Source organism: Triplophysa rosa, linkage group LG25, assembly GCF_024868665.1.
Source record: "Triplophysa rosa linkage group LG25, Trosa_1v2, whole genome shotgun sequence".
In the NCBI taxonomy this organism is placed as follows: Eukaryota; Metazoa; Chordata; class Actinopteri; order Cypriniformes; family Nemacheilidae; genus Triplophysa; species Triplophysa rosa.
The window spans coordinates 10,133,488-10,154,303 of NC_079914.1; the positions used below are offsets into that span (position 1 = coordinate 10,133,488).

At 38.5% G+C, this 20,816-nt stretch overlaps 1 protein-coding gene across 2 annotated transcripts; it reads left to right on the plus strand.

The window, feature by feature from the left end:
- Nucleotides 1–1,945: 1,945 nt before the first annotated feature.
- tjp3 (tight junction protein 3) lies at nucleotides 1,946–20,520 on the plus strand. Of its 2 annotated transcripts, none has more exons than XM_057325444.1 (30): nucleotides 1,946–2,082; nucleotides 10,010–10,066; nucleotides 10,764–10,888; nucleotides 11,029–11,131; nucleotides 11,808–12,120; nucleotides 12,387–12,490; nucleotides 12,587–12,776; nucleotides 12,881–12,950; nucleotides 13,038–13,138; nucleotides 13,227–13,305; nucleotides 13,383–13,471; nucleotides 13,613–13,697; nucleotides 13,878–13,981; nucleotides 14,084–14,168; nucleotides 14,818–14,894; nucleotides 14,968–15,064; nucleotides 15,145–15,224; nucleotides 15,343–15,415; nucleotides 16,227–16,291; nucleotides 16,371–16,434; nucleotides 16,635–16,791; nucleotides 16,878–16,986; nucleotides 17,068–17,287; nucleotides 17,372–17,571; nucleotides 18,020–18,115; nucleotides 18,308–18,595; nucleotides 18,697–18,797; nucleotides 19,126–19,656; nucleotides 19,741–19,787; nucleotides 20,058–20,520. In XM_057325444.1, exons 2-30 carry the CDS (start codon nucleotides 10,019–10,021, stop codon nucleotides 20,209–20,211), a joined length of 3,855 nt encoding a protein of 1,284 aa, XP_057181427.1. In that variant the 5' UTR covers nucleotides 1,946–2,082; nucleotides 10,010–10,018; the 3' UTR covers nucleotides 20,212–20,520. The 2 variants fall into 2 exon arrangements, with proteins under 2 accessions (XP_057181427.1, XP_057181426.1); XM_057325443.1 differs by lacking the exon at nucleotides 1,946–2,082 and adding an exon at nucleotides 9,794–9,890.
- The last annotated feature ends 296 nt before the right edge of the window (nucleotides 20,521–20,816 follow it).

The window sequence follows — 20,816 nt, forward strand, 5'->3', positions numbered from 1 at the left end:
AGGACTGTAAACACTTGCAAATTATATAATCACAACATTAATGATCCGTATTATTGTACTTAAACTGTACTTAAACTTTCTAGTGCGTGCCCAGGCATCAAAGTACATATTTAATCTCTGCACCCCGGAGCGCTCCACAATGGGGCGTGGACTCCAAAATTGGGCGGTAACCTCCAAAAGGGAGCGGAGTCGCCACTCCAATACTGTAGGCAGCACTGCATGAAGTATCACACGCCTATAGATTTCGTTTACTTTTCAAAATAAAAGTTCCCAAATAAATGCTATTAATATTTTACATCAAATTTAAGCATATGGTGAGTGTTTTTTTCCCCCAGAGTCGTTAGGTTTAGGGTGAAGGTAGGAGAATATTTCCCCCAGAGTTGTTAGGTTTAGGGTGAGGGTAGGGTAGGGGAATATATAAAATGACAGAATGTAAAACACATTAATCAAATTATGATTGCTGATTAATTGATAGTGTAAAACAAATCCTTTACATTAAATGTCAACTTTTCCCCCAAACACAACACTACGCTTACATGATTTTATCTAAAACATCAGAAACTATAATATGAAGAGTTTGGTTCCAAAATGAGATAACTCCGGTTTTTTATTTTCAAAAATCATGTTTTTTTATTGTGCATCCCAATTAATATCAATCTAATTATTGTTTTTTTTGTTTTGATTTAACTCATAATAACTCAAAAAAATACAGCTAACTAACACAATAAAAACATGATCTCATTTTGGAACCAAACTCTTCATATGTAGCCTACTATCAAATCGCTGATTGACTGCTTAAGGCTAAAATACACAACAAGACTTTTGCTCAGATTTTGCCCAGATTTTCAGTCTGGACTTGTTGCAGAAAGTCTGTGCCAGTCTGCAGATTTGATCAGTTAGTGTGTTTCTATCTGAAACTTTCAAAAAGTCTGCAAGTGGATGCCTAGTTTAAAAAAAAAATCTGTTCCGATTTTAAAAGTCTTGTAGTGTATTCCAGCGATTACTCGCACTGCTAAATGCGCCATGTGTGTAGTGGCTCTGCCAATAGAGGGTATGCACGTGTCGTCACTTTCCCACGTGAGCACGCCGGAACGCGCCTGCTTGAGTGGTAAAACACTGGGCAAAATGAATGGTTACAATATCATTTGTATCAAACGCAATTCCGCGCAACATTTCAGTGTCTAAGAACACCTGATTCCTTTGTAATTCATAAGGTAGTCGTAAGGATCACCGTCGAGTCCAGCTCCTTGTAGTTTCAGCAAATAATTGCTTGTTTTAGTCCCGGTTTTTTGTTCCTCCTATTGAATGCAGCCATTTTGCCTTAGTTTTACCACTCAAGGGAGCGTGTCCCGGCGTGTTCACGTGGGAAAGTGACGTCAATGCATACCCTGTATTGGAGAAAGAAACGCCCTGTTTTGGAGCGTCCACCCATTTTGGCGCTCCCGCCCCCATTTGGAGCGCTCCGGGATCCGGTAAACAGTTTACGCCATCAATGTGTCAATATGATTATTACGTCACTTCTCCACTGGGGGGTGCTACAGCGTAAGAAAAAACATCTAAACTCAATAAATGCTCGACTTCTTTACAATTAAATTAATTTAAAAGCAACTCAGAGGCACAGTACAATAAAACAATCTAAGATGCGTTCTTCCCAAAGCAGGTTGGTTTAAGAACAAATGAAACCTCCATGTCTCCAAATAAAATGTCTTCAAAGCACTTATAAAATAAATTTGCAGTACGTTTCGCAATTTAAATAAATAACTTAAAAATCATAATAAATCACAAGTAATCATCCCATAAATACTTCCAATTAAAACCCCCAATCTGACCCAAAAGAAAAAACGATCGCTATCCGCTGTAGTGAGGTGTAGAAACTTTGTGGCGAAACTGGCCTACCCAAGTTACCCACCTGCATTATGCTCCTCCCCCCGCGCGCGCGCGCAGGTACGTACGTGAGCAGGTGCTGCTGTATACATGCAGCGAAATATAACGAAACTATTAAGTTAGATAAGTGCAGTCGTCAGGCCTTTTAAACGGAATAAAGGACTTTAAATATCATTTTTAAAGGAGAGTCTGAATAAGGTGAGTCAGATTTTGGTTAACCCTGCTCTGTTTCGTTGTTTTTAGTGATTGTTTAGGTTCGCCTTAGTCATGTGTCACCAATTCGAGTTCAAATTTAATCGGTTTTGGATTAAAATGAGGTCACGGTTAAACAAATAATTGCAACAAATAAGCAAATCTTTAGCAGAAATATAAACGCATGTTCGCGTGGATGACTTTAAAGCTCGTATATCTAGGCTATAAGAGAAACAGTTGATGTTCTTTTAATATTAGCCTACTTTTTACAGAGTTGTTTCTTTAAACCAGAGACTTTCATTTTGAACCCTTGTTGTTTTGTTGTCACCGTGCGAATCGCGGTTTCCTCCGGTAATCGTGGACACCGTGTTATTATACGATTCTTTGTCTTCAGGAAATTGCTTGAAACTTTCAATGGTCTCATTCACAAACAGTAGTGGTTCAGTTATAGGTGTCAATGTAAACTTATGCGTGTCTCTCATCTGGCATTACTGGTTCTTCCACCCCACTCGAGTCAATACGTGCTTTGTATTGTGGTTTCGAGAAGCAGAATTCCCATATATTCACATTTCCCTGCAGTGATGTCTTTGACTGAAAAGACAGTCTTTATTTTAACAGCTTTTCAGAAAAGCCATGCTTGCGGAAGGTGTTAGTAGTATTTGTATATCTATCAGCTGCATTCAATGTCAATTTTTCACTGGAGGAAATCTTTAAGGGATAGTTCACCCTAAAATAAAATAGGAAAATTGCTTTTCCAACATTTCTTTGTTCTGTTCAACACAAAAGAAGATATTTTGAAGAATGTAGGAAAGCAAACAGTTCTGGGGCACTTTTGACTTCCATTGTCATTTTTCCTACTATGGCAGTCAATGGTGGCCAAGAACTGTTACAAGCATTCTTCCAAATATCTCTCTCTGTGTTCGTCAAAACAAAGACATTTATACAGATTTGGAACAACCTGAGGGCGAGTAAATGATGACAGAATTCTTTTTTTTTGTGTGAACTGTCCCTTTTAGGTTTGATGCCTAGCAAAATATACCATGTTTTTTGGACATGTACACTACATTCCCTGTTTGTATTCCTAGATAGTTTTCTTAACATAAATAGAACATTCCTTTAGGTTAGGGGAACAATCTGTGTTTCCTTTTGAAAATAAACCATCATTTTTAACCACAGTAACCTATTTTTATTTAAAGTAAAACCATCATAATCACAAATTTAATAGGGTCTCAATGCAACACAATGACGATAGTTTTACCATTTTGTAATATAACTATGGTAATACAGATGGTTACTTTTTACTCTTACTGTAATAATAATACTTTCACTGTACCATGAAATCTTTTTTGTACACGATCTTTCTCTATACACCTGAATTATTAAGACGTTTTTCTAGTTTTGCTCTTCTATTTCTTAGACTTGAATTTGTTCTTGGAAGGTAAATCCTTATATTTCTAGCTGACACTTTTATCCAAAGCGACTTACAGAGAAGATAGGGAAACAATAAAGCGATTTGTCAATAGGAGGCAATAATACAATAAGTGCTTATACCGAGATACTAGTTTTTACAAAGCCTATTGAGAGAGAAAGAGAGAGAGATAGAGAGAGAGAGAGGTCACACTCATTCCTTCGGATGAGACGTTAATCCGAGGTCCTGACTCCCTGTGGTCATTAAAGATCCCATAGCACTTCTCGTAAAGAGTAGGGGTGTAACCCCGGTGTCCTTGCCAGATTCCCTCCACTGGCCCTTGGCCTCCTAATAATCCCCACCCTCTGAATTGGCTCTATCTCTCTCCTCTCCACCTATAGCTTGTGTGTTGTGAGCGCACTGGCGCTGTTGTACTGTGGCTGCCGTCGCATCATCCAGGTGGATGCTGCACACTGGTGGTGGTTGAGGAGAGACCCCCCTCATATGATACGCCATTACGCCTATTTCACAATAGGGCGACAGAGACCGGAAGTAGGCAAAAACTTTTTCCGCTCAATGCTCTAGCTTCGTTCACCTTACAGAACAGATGCGGAGACTAAAAGCATTTAAGCATGTAGCGCTCCCTTTATGGTAATTTAAAAGAAACAAAAACGTATTTATAATTTCATAGGTTCTTCCACAGCAATAATTTAAAAAAGCCATGAATTTAGGCCATACCAAGAGAACAGGGGCGCCATCTATTGTGAGATCTAAGCATTTCCTATCGAGAGTCCGCTTATAAATCCCGCTAAGCCATCACATAACCTGCTTAATCGTGTTATTAATATAACAGTCTGAACAAACTCCTACAGACAATTATTCATATTGTAGAGTATGAATATTATTGCAAATGAAAGATCTGCAAAAATACCATGTTTTCTATATAACATGTATTTCATAATTTTCTGGTTTTCATGATTTGTTTTCTTATGTTTTCTATAGTTTTATTTCTTATTTCGATTGTTATTATTATTAGTAGTAGTAGTAGTAGTAGTAGTAGTAGTAGTATTAATCTCGCTTTGTTTTTTCCAAAGTGCTATAGAAATAAACTTGAATTTAATGTGGTTAAACTATGTGCCATTTAGAGATGTTCATATTTTTGCGGAATTGTTCAATTATGCTGGAAATGTTTAACAAGTGATGATACGTACACAGAAATCATTTAACCAAGTTTTATGTTGAAATCAACAAACATTAATAACATTTGCAGGAATATTCACACTTTTTTGTGTGTATAATTGAAACACTAAAATTTAACCGGCATCATGTAGTATTGCATGAACGCTTAAAAACCCAGGCATGCTTCGAAATCATCTGGTCGACTATTTTTGTAGGAAATGAGTAAAATTACAATTCTGTCTAAAGAAATATAATATAGTAAACTTGTTCGTAAGCGAAATTTCATCTATATTTCTCCAAATGTGCACACTGGGATCGAAAAATGTACCGAATCCCTGTGATCACAAATAAACGGGACCAGTCGCGAATGAATTTTTATTCAGTATTTTATTTGTACCATGCATAGTTATATAAACATTCTAGCAGTGAAATGTAAATCTAGCACATCCAAACAATACTTTTTATTCTATTCGAAATGTGCATTAAACCCACCATAAACCAGAACTGAGTATGATTTGTCTAACATATAGGATAATTAATAAATCGCTCAAAATTTGTTAGGATTTTGTAATGTTTTTCCTATTTTTACTTCTCCTGAAAACCATGAACAAAACAGACAACATCAGCTACTGTCACTTTTGGTAAATAAATGAATGCTTGTGAGAAAACAAGCTGCTACCACTCCATCATAATAATGAATGGCTATGGAAGCAGCGTGACAGGAAAACGTTTTTTCCTACTTCCGGTCTCTGTCGCCATATTGTGAAATAGACGTATTGTTAAGCGCTTTGGGTGTAAAGCAATACACAATATATGCCTCATTCATTCATTCATTCATTGCTTGAAAAGTGTGGTCAATATCAATTATAAGGTATTTTCCTTACTATTGCCTTTGTAATCATGACATTTACATTTACGCATTTGGCAGACGCTTTTATCCAAAGCGACTTACATTGCATTATACTATACATTTGTGTCTATTATGTGCTATCCCTGGGATGGAACCCATGACCTTGGCGTTGTTAGCGCCATGCTCTAACCACTGAGCTACCACTGAGGAAAGCTATAGTGGATAAGTGGATTTGAGGCCGAAGAACAGAAGTACACAGTTTCTAAAGAATTGGCATGACTGTTTTTCCAAAAGCTAGTGGTCTCCTATTGTGAAATCATTTACACAGATATTATTTAAGGGGTCACACCTTATCACAACACAAGTGTTCTCTGAAGTCTTATTGCATTTGGAATCCACCTACATTTACTGTCAAGTGTGTTGGCCTGAGGGTGTGAATTCATTCCAGTAAGCTGACCACACTCAGTAGGTTGTGGAAACAAATGACAAAATACTTTTGGATTTTGTCAATTTTAATATGTTATTTTTATATAACCACAGAGTTAAAAGCTGTTTGGTATGGGCCAAGTTTTGGAAACTTGTGTTTTTCCTCAGAAAATGTGAATGTTGTTTGCCTGTCAGAACTGTACAATGTGATGTGGGATGTTGCCAAGGTATTGTCAATGCGTTGCTAAGGTGTTTTGTGCGTTTTAGCATGTTACCATGCCGTTGCTTACATTTTCTTGGTGGTTGCTAGGGTATTCTAGGTAGTAGTTTCTATTATATTTTGTTCCATAGTTATGGAATTGGTTTCTTTGTAGTTGTAAATACTAAATAGCTATTCTGTATACTTGAAAATATAAAATATATATATATATATATTAATTTAAATTGTATTATTATTTTGACTTTAGTATTATCTTATACTTTTACCTTATATTTTAGTTTTATATTATATTTTATGTTTTGCACAGTCTATAGAGTTGGCCAGATTTCATTTCACTGCACATTGTATAGTTATAAAACTCTGTGTGTGACTACAAAATCTTGAATCTTGCAAGTTTTAGGGCTTATTTTATCATTCACTACCTGAATTTTTATTTAATTCGGGTTACCAAGAGTTAAGTTATATCATGCCGAACAGAAAGTACATCTGTTTCCAAACCTTAATTCCTCAAATAAAATAGCTCCCCAACCGCCTATAGGCACAAAAAGTATATTAAACATTAACAGGCTTTGGGTAATGATTGTCAGCGTAACCTAAGAGCCATTCATTCCTCATTGGCTCTCAGTTGAAGCCTGCATGGAAACGCTGAATTGCTTTTGTGATGTGACTATTATCAGAGAAAGAACTATTGGGTATAGTGTTCTCTGTGTTTAGTGTACTGAATGGTGACCAAGACCCGTCCACTTAGACATGACTAACATGTGATCGATTACAGTCAGTATTGTGTCATCTAGGAATGGGGTTATCGGATACAAATACAAAATTGTATTGTAATAACACACCAGACTTTCTTTCTTTTGCAGAACACAAAAAGTAAAATAATTTGAAGAATGTTGGTGACCAAACGTCATTGGTCCCCATTGACTTTCATTGTATGAACAAAACCACAGAGACATTTCTCAAAATATCTTATTTTGTGTTCCACAGAACAGAAGAACAAAAAATGTTTTAAACAACGTGAGGGTGATTGACCAAATTGTAATTTCGGAGGTAATTATTCCTTTAAGGTGGTATCACTCCTGTTCCACCTTAACTGGTTCATGGAAAAATCTGTATCAACATATCATATGATTTGTAGAGAGAGTCTAGTGGGCGGAGCTTAGCGTTGGCTCAGGTGGGGGGGTTGTACACGATTTGTTTATTCACAAACTACCATTTGGGTCTCGCCATGTTTCCTGTGGGCTACAACTTGCACTTTGATCATGGCAGTGAGATTTAAAGGCACGGTACGTACTTGATGCATCAATACCAAGAATACGTCTACTTGTTGATGTTGATTTTTGAATGACTCTAACAAGACCTGACTTGCGTTTACTAAACATCCTAAAGTGTCACCTGAGCCGTGTAATGACACATTTCACACATACGTGACTGTAAATACTGACATCCACCTGTTGCATCAGGGTATGATGCCTTTGTTCTTGTATGGGGCTAATGAAGATTGAGATTGAATGCTTTGTGGTTGGTTCACTGACAAAGGACACTTTGTAGTGCACTAATCGCAGTCCCAGTGTGCTTTGCTGAAGGGTATAATGTTGATAAAGCACCTGACTGAACGTTTAACCTCTGGCTTAGCAGCTGTGACCCTTTCTCTTTGAGTTCACATTTGTGTTCTGCAGCCTTATTGACATCGAAATAGTTTTGGTGATGCAATTTTGTTTGTATTAAATGAAGCACGTTTTCAATGCAACTGAAGTGAAATTGAGAATTTTGTACATTTGTCCTTGAACATTTTTCGTTCCTTGATCTGTAAGTTGGTAACTCATTAGCTTTAGAGATTCTGGTGGTGATCTATTTCATATAATCAAAAACTGCAGTGTTTGTATGTGTTCAGTTTGTTGGAACAGGTGTAAGAGCACTGGACTGTTAGAGTCTGACACGTTCCATGAAAGAGTTTTCAATCCATTAGGTTATTTGCATGAGCAAACGTGTCAAGAAGTTCAACGTTGCCAACGTTCTTCAAGTGGAAAAGTTTTTCATCCAATTCCTTTCATATCATATTTATACACATTTTAAGAATCTTGAACCTTTATTTTGCACAAAAGGTTCTTTATAGTGCAGAAAAGGGTTCCACAGACTATAAAAATATAAATAAATTGTTCTTTGACTTGGCTATGCTATGTGGTCGCTAGTCTTATTATTATACATTGCTGGCTGGTTGCTAAGGTGTTGTGACTGGTTACTAGGTGCCTACTGTCCCAAGATAAAAGTCGCTCAAATGTTGTCACCCTAAGTATGGTTCGGATATTTTTTGTTCTCATTTTTATCTTGGTATTTCATAATCGGGCAATTCCAGTGTTATGGATGTGACATTTTGGGTTATGGATGTGACATACTATAAACTCTCAGACAATGTATTCGTTAGCAATATATTAAACCATCTGTTTATATTTTACTAAACCCTTGTTGATAGAGTCTAAACATTGGAGAAATTTCAGTCTATGCACAAGATTTCTATTTTAAAAAGGGAAATATACACGGTTATGGATGACAAAAAAAAAAAAAATTTAAGAGACGACATATTTTGTAAGATTTTGGTGAATTAAAATGCACAACCCAGAAGCAATAATACCCAACAAATGGAGAAGGGATGACTCCTCATAGAACATTATTTTTATTTTTTTTCACGTGCCTATGTATGAGGAATATGGACTGTGTTATGGATGTGACCATTCTGAAACTGGCAATGCAAAATCTTGCTTTAAAAATAAAAAAGCTTTAAAAGACTTCACATGAGTATTTAAACCAGCAAATGTTGACATCTACCTACTGTATGAGTATGGTGAAAACCTTTGGGGCAGGACGTCGTGTAGGTGTTAAAGTGTCACATTCAGGGTCATGGGTTTGTTTAAATCAGTAAAAATGACGCTTGTCTCAGCAAACCACACTAATATTATTGTTAAGCAAATCTCATCACAAACTTGTGAGCTTACAAAGCTTTTAGATTTGAAACATTTGTGTACAAAATTTGCAACATGACTGAAATCAAAGAATGTATACACAGACCCTATCTGTTGGCTGACCTTTGTGTGCGGACCGCAGCCAATAAAAACATGGGACACATTCCAGGAATTCTCTGGTCCAATAGAAACCACTCTTCAAGTGTGTCATCATGACTGCAGGTCTTTGTTGGAGGAAGAAGAAAGCGTTTAAGGACAAAGAATGCATGGAATATATTGATAATGTGTACATTTCATTTATATATGAGTGCAAGGTATCCTTGAGCATTATTGACCATTTAGAAAAATACTAATGTAATATAAAAACGACCCTCTACCATCAGAAAACTTTGGAAAATGCTATAATTTATAATCTTTCCTTAAAAAAAGCACTATATAACAAAATATTAAACCAAATCTTAAAGCCAGTCTGCGTGTAGTACACTGGTAACTCTCCATTGAGTCGTTCGGTTTCAAAACCACATGTCAAGCGAATGATTTCAGCCACTCAGTGAATGTTGAGAGTCGTCTGTTGTCAGACTGTTTATCAGTTTTGGCGAGCCGTTGTCGAGGAAGTATCAGGTATCGCTGTTGTCACATGCTGGCTCCGCCCCCCCCCCCACGTATACCTGTACGGCAGGAATTCGGCAGGCGGGGCACGCTCAACTCCTCATTCCTTTTCATGCTTAGCCAGCTGACAAACAACAGCCGAGCGCGGCTCGTACGAAAGACGTGAGGCCCACAAAAACTCCCTATCCACATATGTTTTTAGATGTTATGTCTTTGTGTGTTATGTTGTGGAGTGCTTCATGTTACACAATTGAACGTAAACGGTTTCTTTTTCGTTTCAGAAAACAGACATGGAGGAAATGACGATATGGGAGCAGCACACCGTCACTTTAACGAAAGTAAGTCACGAATCTGTGGTTTAATTCACTGTAGCCACACCTTTATCTACCTCTGTACAGGTGTGTCGGAGAACGTGACACCGGGTGTTGAGTTTCCCAAGCGATTGAAAGTTGAGAGGGATTGAAAGTTGGTGAGCGATTGTGAAAGCATGATTGTCGTAAGAGGTTTCTTTCCATCTGTCACCAGGACACACCCTGAGTTTTGGGCTGTCAAGTTTAGGGTCATGTGGTGCATTCTAGTATAGACATGAATGTATATTTTTTATTTATATTTTATTATTTTATTTTATTTTTGTTTGTCTGCTTCATTCATTGTTTTATTTATTTGCTCTGTATCTTTATATTTTTTATTTTATTTTTTAATTAAAAAATATATCTTTTAAATACATTTTTTATTTTGTTATATTTTATTTATTTCAATTTATTTGTAATAAAAAAATCATCTTTTTATTTGTCTGTTCCTTCATTCCCTGTTTTATATATTTGCTCTGTATCTTTCTAATTGTTTTATTTTATTTAAATTTTTTATTTTATTATACTTAATTTAATTATTTATTTCTTTTTTATTCATTCAAATTCTTTTATTTAATTCATTTTGTATTTCATTTTTAATTTTATTTAATTTTATTATTTGTCACTTGCTTCATTCAACCTTTCATTTATTTGCTCTGTAATGTCTTTATTCCTTCATTCTTAGGACTCCAAGGTCGGCTTCGGTTTTGCCGTCTCAGGTGGGCAGGACAAACCCAATCCAGCAAATGGGGACACGTCGGTGATCGTCTCCGATGTGATTTCAACCGGCCCCGCGATGGGACGGCTTCAGTGAGTCTTACTATCCACAACACTTCCTCCCACACATCCAGTCCAATCCTGTCCGACCTGTCATCTTTGTGTACACGACCAACATACAGAGATTTCATAGATCGCATTTTTGTAACGCTCAGCATTTATTTTTTTTACAGAACACGAGATCAGATAGTTATGGTGAATGGAGTTTCGATGGAGAACGTCACCTCGCTATACACTATTCAGAATCTGAGGAATTGTGGGAAAACGGCAAATATCGTAAGTGAAAGCATTAGGCCTTATTCCGCGGTCACGCTACACTTTTCATTAGATTTACTTCTATACATACGCATGTGAATGCCGCAGAATGGAAACACAAGCTCATGTGAAGTTCTCCGGGTTGCAAAGTTGGTGAAGTCTGACCAGCGAATTTGTGTCACGTGAAGATGTGTGACCAATAAAAAAAGAAGATCAAAAATTACAAGATGGAATAACAACACGAAAAGCGCATGTTTATGTGCAAATTACTTGTTAAACCACTCTCATAAATCTCACATAAATTGTTCATGTGAATTGAATATTTTAAGCTTATATAAAAAACTTGCATTTCTTGTGTTGTTTAGAGCAGTGGTTCTCAAACTGTTTCATTGTAAGGCCCCCTTTGAGTACGGTGTATCGCTTTGCAGCCCCCCAAATAAAGACTTATAATCTTAAACTTAGAATTTTAATTAAACCAAAAACATATTCAGTTATATACAATGCTGGAACATCCATCATTTTGGCTGGTGGGCTTATTTTTCTGTTTTATTGTATAAAGTTTATGATACATTTCTATATTTCATAAAATGCCACAAAATCTGTGGCCCCCTAGATCCATCTTGGAGCTCCCCAGGGGGCCACGGCCCCCAGTTTGAGAACCACTGGTTTAGAGAAACTTTTGTCTTTCTTTTTACAGACTGTGAAGAGACCACGCACAATTCAGATTCCCGTGAACAACAGACCTTCCCGCTCCACCTCACAATCCAATTTACTGGACGACAACAGACCTTCCCGCTCCGCCTCACAATCCAACTTACTGGACGACGACAGAGCGCAGCGCAAGGGTCAGCGAGGCACAGACGGTGGCCGCAACCGGCGAACTCGAAGCGTGACACCCGACCGTAACGGTCATGATCTCCCTATCATGTCCGGCTTCAAGAGACTGCCCAATCAGGACGTGCAAGATAAACCAATCAGAGCGACCCTGGTCAAGAAAAAACCAACAGATGGTTAGAACCTCAGAGCTTTGCATTCCTTTTTTTTAAAAGAGATAAAAATTCTCTGTCATCATTTATTCACCCTCATGTCATTTAAACCCTGCATGTGACTTTCTTCTGTGGAACACAAAAGAAGATATTTTGAGAAATGTCTCTGTAGTTTTGTGTCCATACAATTGGAGGCAAAAAATATGAATATCTTAAAAATATCTTTTTTGCATCTAAAGTGCATAATGGATTTAGTCATTTATGTATTCTGTTTCAACATCTTACTGCAGAGTACGGAATGAAATTGGGCAGTCAGATCTTTATCAAGCACATGACGCCCACCGGTCTGGCTTCAAAAGACGGCACCCTTCAAGAAGGAGATCTGGTTCTAAAGGTGCGACAAAATAGATCAACACCTTCGAGAATCATTAGAAACCGATCCATTGCACGCACGTCCTCATGTTTTGTCAAATTGAATGTCCTTGTTTAGATCAACGGCATGACAACAGAGAATCTGTCTTTGCTGGAGACCAAACATCTGGTGGAGAAGTCCAGAGGTAAGCTCACCATGTTGGTGTTAAGGGACGACAGAAAGTTCCTGGTCAGTATTCCTGAAGTGGAGGACAGTCCTCAGAACAGCGCGGATGAGAGACGTGAAGACAGCAGCTCGGAGTTGGAGGGTGAGTTGAGTTATTACAGTATCTAATAAACTATTAATACATACTCCACTGCTTATAAGTTAGGTTTTAATAACAATTTTTTTTTTTCGATGTTGATCCTAAAGATATCTCAGATCTGGACATAGGAGGCCCAGCAAATCGAACATCTCGCCCAAGAGATCGACGCTCTCGCAAGTAAACAAACCCAGAAGAGATATTTCATCCAAGTCTTGTGCACTTTACCTGAATAAATTTGCATTAATGCAACACGTTGATCTACAGAAATCGTGCCGATCCTGTTCCCCTGGCAAAGCCACGTGATTCTCCTCCTCTGCGCTCCACGCTCACGCGACCCCCGGCTAAGTCGGCGGCCCCTCGCAGAGGCGAGTCTTAAACCTTCTTTTACAAGACAAAAGAATTTCTGATTTCATATCAGCAAAACAATTGACATAAGACGTTTTTATTGATCAGTTCCCTCGGAGTCTGAATCGGACCGCAGCAACTCGTCTCCGCCGTCAAGATACGACACTCTGGACAGAGACAAATACAAGTGAGTTCATGTGAAAAATGCAGTGGTCCATATAAATCTCAAAATGAGTTTGGGGAAACAATTGTTTGTTGTTCCAGGGTTCTCTCGGGGGTCTCCGCACTGCCAAACCCTCGAGCTTCACCCGTCACCCAGAACTGGAACTCCACCGCCTCACGTACTCGCAGAGGTCTGCCTCAGAAAACACTCTCATACACCTGTCTCCTTATTTTATGACTCATTGAACCGGTTTAAAAAGCAACGTTTGTCCAATTAAAGTGGAAGTGATTTATTCATAATGATTTAATGACTGTTTATTTTATGTCATCAGCTGTTTCCGAGTCCGATTCAGATCGGAGCCCCTCTCCACCCCCAAAGCACCAGAGTCCCAAGACCGACAATCACTCCAGATACAAGTATGAGCACGAGATGCTGAAACCGATGTTGAAACGTTACACACCTCACTTGTCGAAATCTAAATAAACTGATCCATCCATGCGCATTATGCTCAGCATTTCGCAATCTTACACCAAAAAGTTCCTTGTTGTCAAGTTGTCAAGCATCCTAAAAAAAGTCTTCCTCTGTTCTTCTCCCAGAGTGCTTCCTGATCTCCCTCCTCCTGGTTTGAAGTCTTCCTCACTCAGCGTGTCTCAGGATTTCCCTCGCCGCATGGCCTCGCCTTACAGGCCGCCAGTCAGAGGTGATTTGACTTTTTTACAGTGGACATTGTCTCCTTACCACAAACCATTTAGTGGCCATTTTTACAAATCCATTAAACGTCATGTTTGTTTTTTCCCTGCAGCATCAGAATCTGAATCGGATGATGACATCGGACCTTCACGTCGACAGGGCACTCCAGCCGGCCAAGAGTCCCGCAATAGATACAGGTATACATGAAGGAGTGCCGGTTCCTGCTCTAGATGGAAAAAAGTGTGGTTTTTGTTACGATTTTCTTTACGTTTTTTTTTTACCAAGTTTTCCTTTCAAATTGTTTCATGTTTGTATATGTTGTATTTGAATCACTGTGATGACCATGTGATATATGTGATCTTTTAAAATAAAAGACACTGGTTAACCTGAACCCTCTTCTGTAATGTGTCGATTCATCTTTTTGAAAAAGTCAAGATGGATGTGGATGTTTCAATCCTAAAATCCGCATAATCTTGAATCTGAATGCATAACTAGTAGAACTCCTTACATCATAAAATCTGCATGTATGAGATACACATAATTCACAATACATTTTAAATTAGATTGTTTATATCAGTATTCTGAACATACAGTGAGATTGAAAATGGACGAATTTAGTTTGACTCTAGTAGTTGTCCATAAATCATGAATAATTTCATTTTTGGGGAGACCTAAATGTGACATATGATCATTTATGAAGACCACCCATCCCTTCATATGTAAAACAGCTCATATCATCACATCTTCTCTTATCATTGACTTTACGTTAGTGTTCTAGCATAGTACAACATCCTATGACGCCATTAAATCTCTCGCACTCATTCTTCCGTCTTTCCTCTCTTTCAGGGTGCTCCCTGAGGTCAACGCAGCCCCTAAAGTGGAACCCCCAAAATGGGCGAAACCCTCAACGCCTGTAGAGCGAGGTATGTGAGAAGTTTCAATCAGTGCTATTACAATAGTGATGTAAGTGTAATTAAAGGATTTTTTGTTAATCAGCTCCATCAGAGTCCGAGTCAGATCCTGACTCAGCAAGTTACAATCCTCCACCAAAAGCACAGACGTCAATGAATAAATACTCTAGAATGAAACAAGGGTGAGAGATATGTTATTATACATATTTATGTCATATGTGAGGTTTATTCAATTAAACCTGAAATTAAATCATTGTCTTAGACCTGAAATTCCAGTTCCAATCATCAACAGTCGACAGGAAGCTCCGGTCAGAGCAGCCCCCACCAGACCACCTCCTGAAGGTCTGAATGCATTCGTTTTTCCATATAAAAGTTGATGTGTGGCATCTGTTTGCAATGTGTTGTCTTAATCTAACCCTTATTATTTTGTTTTGTAATGTTGCTTTGATTTGTTCACCAGATTCTTCGGAATCAGAAAGAGCCTCCTCACCTCCCAGGGCATTTGAGAGTCCTGCCCACAACAGCGAACACAGGTACAAACATGACCTCTTGGCACAAATCCAGACACCCAGAATCCGAACACACCCATTGTTTTCCATATCTATTGAATTATATTTTTACCGGAGCCTGTTTTACTGTCATCTCAATTCAGATTTATTTCTAAAGTGCAATTGCTGCAAAGCAGCTTTACAGGAAATAAATAGTAGTATAGATAGTAAAGACAAAAGTAAAAACAGATAATTGTAGGTTATTTTAGTTTGCTCAAATTAAAACTTTGAAAACGTTTCTGTTTATTGAATCAAATAAAATATTGGCCTAAAAATGATTGGAACGTAAACCTAAACTCAAGGAAAAATTGAAATGTTGCCTCAGAAATAAACTGAAATAAGTTTAAGGCACAAAAATTAGGATAATAAACAAAAACTAAAATAAAAATGAATTAATATTATATTGCAACATAAGAAATAAACAAATAAATAATAAAATGACAAAAGTATATAACAAAATTGCTAAAAATGTACCTAAAATTTCAAAAAATCTAAAAATAAAAGCTAATTTAAAATATTAATATAACGAATTAAAACCAAAACTATAATAGCTCTGGTTTGTAATAAGAAATGATTATTATATTATTTTAATTGGAAATTATGGATTTTGATTTTGTTTTAGCATTTATTATCTAGAGAAAATACTTTGAATGTGGTCTTTCCGTTATAGTTTTTCATATCTTTATCATTGTAGTTGTTGTGTGGGCTTCGCTGAACGTTTTATAAAACTTGATCTTTATTGTTAAAGTTATTGTGTAATTGGGCCTAAAATAAGTCTTTTGGCTCTTTCTTCCAGTTTTCCACGTGCTTACGACACTCTCCGCTCTGATGCGTCTCTACCCAACCACACCAGGATAACCTGTGAGTATGAGCAGTCCAAAAACCCCTCATATAATATGGTTGACTTAAATCTAAGCATGTGACTAATGTTTTATTTTAGCCAAACCTGTTGAGGAACCCCTTTATTCACTTCCGCCAGATGCCGTGCCTACACCAAACCTGGGGTGAGATACTTTGTGTATTGTACATATAGAAAGTCGCACCTTTTGTGTTTGTCCGCATTAAAGCTTAGTGTCTGCAGCCCTATTCACACCCTAAACCAGACTTTACGCATTTATATCCATTAAATGCTTTCTTCAGTGTGCATGCACTCTTTTACATCCATAACAAAGTCGCTTCAATGTCTGGCGTTTCTCCATCTCAGGTACAGCTCGGACCAGAACCACATCAGCTTTGTGAAGGAAGGCAATGTTGGGTTGAGGTTGGTGGGAGGAAATGATGTCGGCATCTTTGTCGGAGGCATCCAGCCGAACAGTCCAGCTCAGAAGCAGGGCATGAAGGAAGGTGATCAGATACTGGAGGTAAGATGGAACACGTTCACATCAGACATGATGAAACTTCAGCCGCGTGGCGTTCTCTAAAGCTCCGTTATGTTGTTCTTTTGCAGGTAAATGGTGTGGATTTTACCCACTTCACCAGGGAGGAAGCTGCGATGTATCTCATGAACATCCGTGCTGGGGATCGTATTGATATCCGGACACAGAATAAAATGGACAGTGAGTGCTTCTTGCTTTCTTGATAAAAGGATTTCATCTTTTGTGTTAACAAGAATATTCATTTTCAAATTTTCACTTCAGTCTACAAGAAGATAACGAAGTCCAGTTTGGGAGACTCTTTCTACATCCGCACGCACTTCGACCACGTGGCAGAAAACAGTCACGAACTCAGCTTCACCCGAGGTGAGGTGTTCAGAGTTCTGGACACGATGCACCGCGGGAAGCTGGGAACCTGGCTGGCTGTGCGCATGGGCAATGACCTACACGAGTTGGATAAAGGAACCATTCCTAACCAAACCAGGTGTGGTATAATGGTTTGTTATTGGTTTGTGAATTTGTCTTTTCAGCATTTCTTGTTCTGACTGCAGCTTTTTCTTTATCTCAGAGCCGAAACGTTGGCCAATTTGGAGCAGGCACAGAGAATCAGCGCCGCCGAGAGACAATCCTCTGGCCCCCGAGCAGAATTCTGGAAGCTACGAGGTCTCCGAGGAGCCAAGAAGAACACCAGAAGAACCCGCGATGATCTTTTGCAGTTGACAATCCAGGGGAAATTTCCAGCATATGAGAAGGTCCTGTTGAGAGAGGGTTAGTGATTTTTGTATTCAACATTAAACCACAATTACTTGTTAGTTGACATAATGGATTGTTTCTTAAAGTGATACTTCACCCCAAAATGAAAATTCTGTCAACATTTACTCACCCTCTTGTCATTTCAAACCTTTATGACTTTCTTTCTACCACAGAACACACAAGAAGATATTTTGAGGAAGGTTGGTAAACAAACAGCGCCGGCACCCATTGACTTCTATTGTATGGACACAAAACCAATGCAAGTGAATGGGTGCCAGTTAACAACATTTTTCAAAATATCTCCTTTTGTGTTCTGCGGAAGAAAGAAAGTCAAACAGGTTTGAAATGTCAAGAGGGCGAGGAAATAATGACAGAATTTTTATTTTCAGGTGAAATATCACATTAAGAATATTGTTTGCAGGATGCTTCGGTTGTAACGTTTTGTATGTTTGACCATTTGCAGCCATTTTCAAGCGGCCCATTGTCATTTTGGGTCCTCTAAATGACATCGCCAATGAGAAGCTGGCTAGAGAAAAGCCTGATGAATTTGAAATCGCAGGTATGAAAGAATGAATTTTTGTTTTAAAGTAAACATTTCTTAAGGCCAGCATCCCTTTCACAGTTGGTCATTGTTACTTTCATTTTTATTTTCTCGTACTTTTTGCTTTTTATTACTTTCACTAATCCAGTAATTCCAGTGCCCTGGCATTGTTCAAATGGCACATTTAATATGTCCACTGATAATTTCTAGAAATGGTACCCAGGGCTGGAAGTGAAAGTTCATCCAGTGTCATCAAGCTGGACGCAGTGAGGCAAATAGCAGAACAGGACAAACACCCCCTGCTGGACATTACTCCCACTGCGGTAGAACGATTGAATTATATCCAGTACCATCCCATGGTGATTTTCCTGGACCCTCATAGTCGGAAGGACGTGAAGGGCATGAGGCAGAGACACATGCCTGAATCCAACAAGAGCTCTCGTCGCCTGTACGCTCAGGCCCTGAAGCTGAGAAAACACTATAGCCATCTGTTTTCTGGTAAAGCTTCTATCATGAACCTTTGTATCACTTGAAATATTTCTGAAAAAAACTTTTAGAGGGTCTTTATGTGCTCTAAGGCAATCTTTGGTTTTCTTCAGCACGTGTTGATCTTCAGCCAGACTCTAACATGTGGTATGACGTTGTGAAAGACAAGATTCGCCAGCAGCAGTCTAAACCTGTCTGGGTTTCAGAAGTAACGGTAAGATTCACTTCTGTAGAGAGAGAACTATATTTTGAGTCAAGGTCATGTCAGAATGACCAAAATTGCACGTTTCCCAGTAAATAATGTGTTGTAAAATAGAGGAAAGCCCTATGGCTATGTACTCGGCCCGTCCTGTTTTGATTGGAAATACGTCATTGCATTGAGTAGTTTTACCATAGAAATTAATCATTTCTGAGTCAAATACAAACTGAGTCAAGTTTTTGATACTGAATGTTGAATTTGCACCTCAAGGTTTCTTTATTAGTGTATACAATCACCATGTCATTGTAGTCGGTTAACAAGATGTGTGTGTGTGTTTGTCCAGTTGGAGGGAGGTAATGAAGAAGAGCTTGACGCGATCAGCCGCTCGCACAACTCCGACTACCTCAGCGGTGCCAGTGACTATGAGGACACAGATGGTGAGGGCTTCACGGACGGCGAAGCCTACACTGATAACGAAGAGCTGGAGGAGCCCACGGCAGGAGTCCTCACACGTCGTGGCACCGCATTGGCCCGTTCCTCAGAGCCCGCAGATGAGCAGGACCCCAGCCCTGAACCTCCGTATGATTCAGAACCGTACCTGGAGGAAGAACCGGAGTACACCCTGCCTCCCTCGGTGCTACCTCCCATGCTGCATGTTCCGGAGCCCCGAATGCCACGCTTCGCTTCCAGCAGCCCTCAAGAACAGGATGATGTCCCATCACAGCATAGCTTTACGGATTCAGACTTCAGCGCCAATGACGTGGCAGCACCACCGGCTCCCTCCTACGCACCGCCAAACTACAGGGCACCGGACCCTCCAGAGCTGTCAGCAGAAACGCCTCCATTGTCAGCCATTGAGGAGAAACTACAGCAGGTGTGGCATATATACGATTATTAAAACTTGTGGTATTGTGAAATATTTGATAAATTTACTATTGGATGTATTTTATTGTTTCAGACTCGTTTGGCGGAACCTGCGAGGAAGCAGTCCCCATTATTTATAGTGTAAGCATTTCTACATTATTCAACAACCTAAGTTTTAGGATGTTAAAACACTCCCTATGAGTCCAAATCTGCTAAGAGGTAATAAAGGTAATAAAATCCTCCAAAAATATGGCACATTGGACATTGTATAATTCTCCAATAAGAGAAGATACATTTTTATATATTTGTTCCATTTAATGACCCTTTAGAAGGTTTTCACTCATATATCGATTAAGCCAACGATATAGACTCTATCATTTAAATGCCGTAATACATGAATTTCTTTTTCAGGTTGTCCCATCATGAAGCTTTGCAAACACGGAGGACACGCATCAGAGGAAGTGACAGCGATAGTGACCGTAATGATGACAATGACAGAGATGATGATGATTATGGTGATGATATAGGTGATGACATTGAATGGGGGCCTGCCACAGAGCTCTAATATACACAGACCAACATCCCAGAGCTCTCGTGCTTCTCATTTGGGACCTGTACATTCACAAAACCAAACATTTTTAATGTCATCTTTTTATCATCTTTTTTAAAGTGGCCCTATGGACGTATTGATGACTATAATTCTGGATCAATTGGGAAAATGTAGAGTCCTTTTGCGGGTTTTGGTGCTCTAATCTCCCTCGAGATTGTTTCATAAACAAAAGTTGTAATGAAGTAGGGTATGTTATACCCTCTTCAGTAACTCTAGATATTATTTTAATTTTGTATTTTTAAATAAATGAATTTTATTTCTCAAGATGACTTATGTACTATGTAGTAATTCTAGAGCTTGCAAGAGATTTAAATATTTTTTTAATTCAATCCGGGACTCCTTTAACACTTTTGTAGATAACTTGAGCCACATTTGCTCTCTAGATTTATTTTAATAAAAATTAGTTTTTGAAGACATTAGATTTCAAATCAGTGGTGATGACCTCACAGTAATATTTGCATACTGAACTGTAATTGGTCTTTTCTTCATTTAATTATTCGTCATTTATGCTGCGTTCAAGACTCCTCGGATTTAGGATATTTCCCACCTCAACCCGGAAA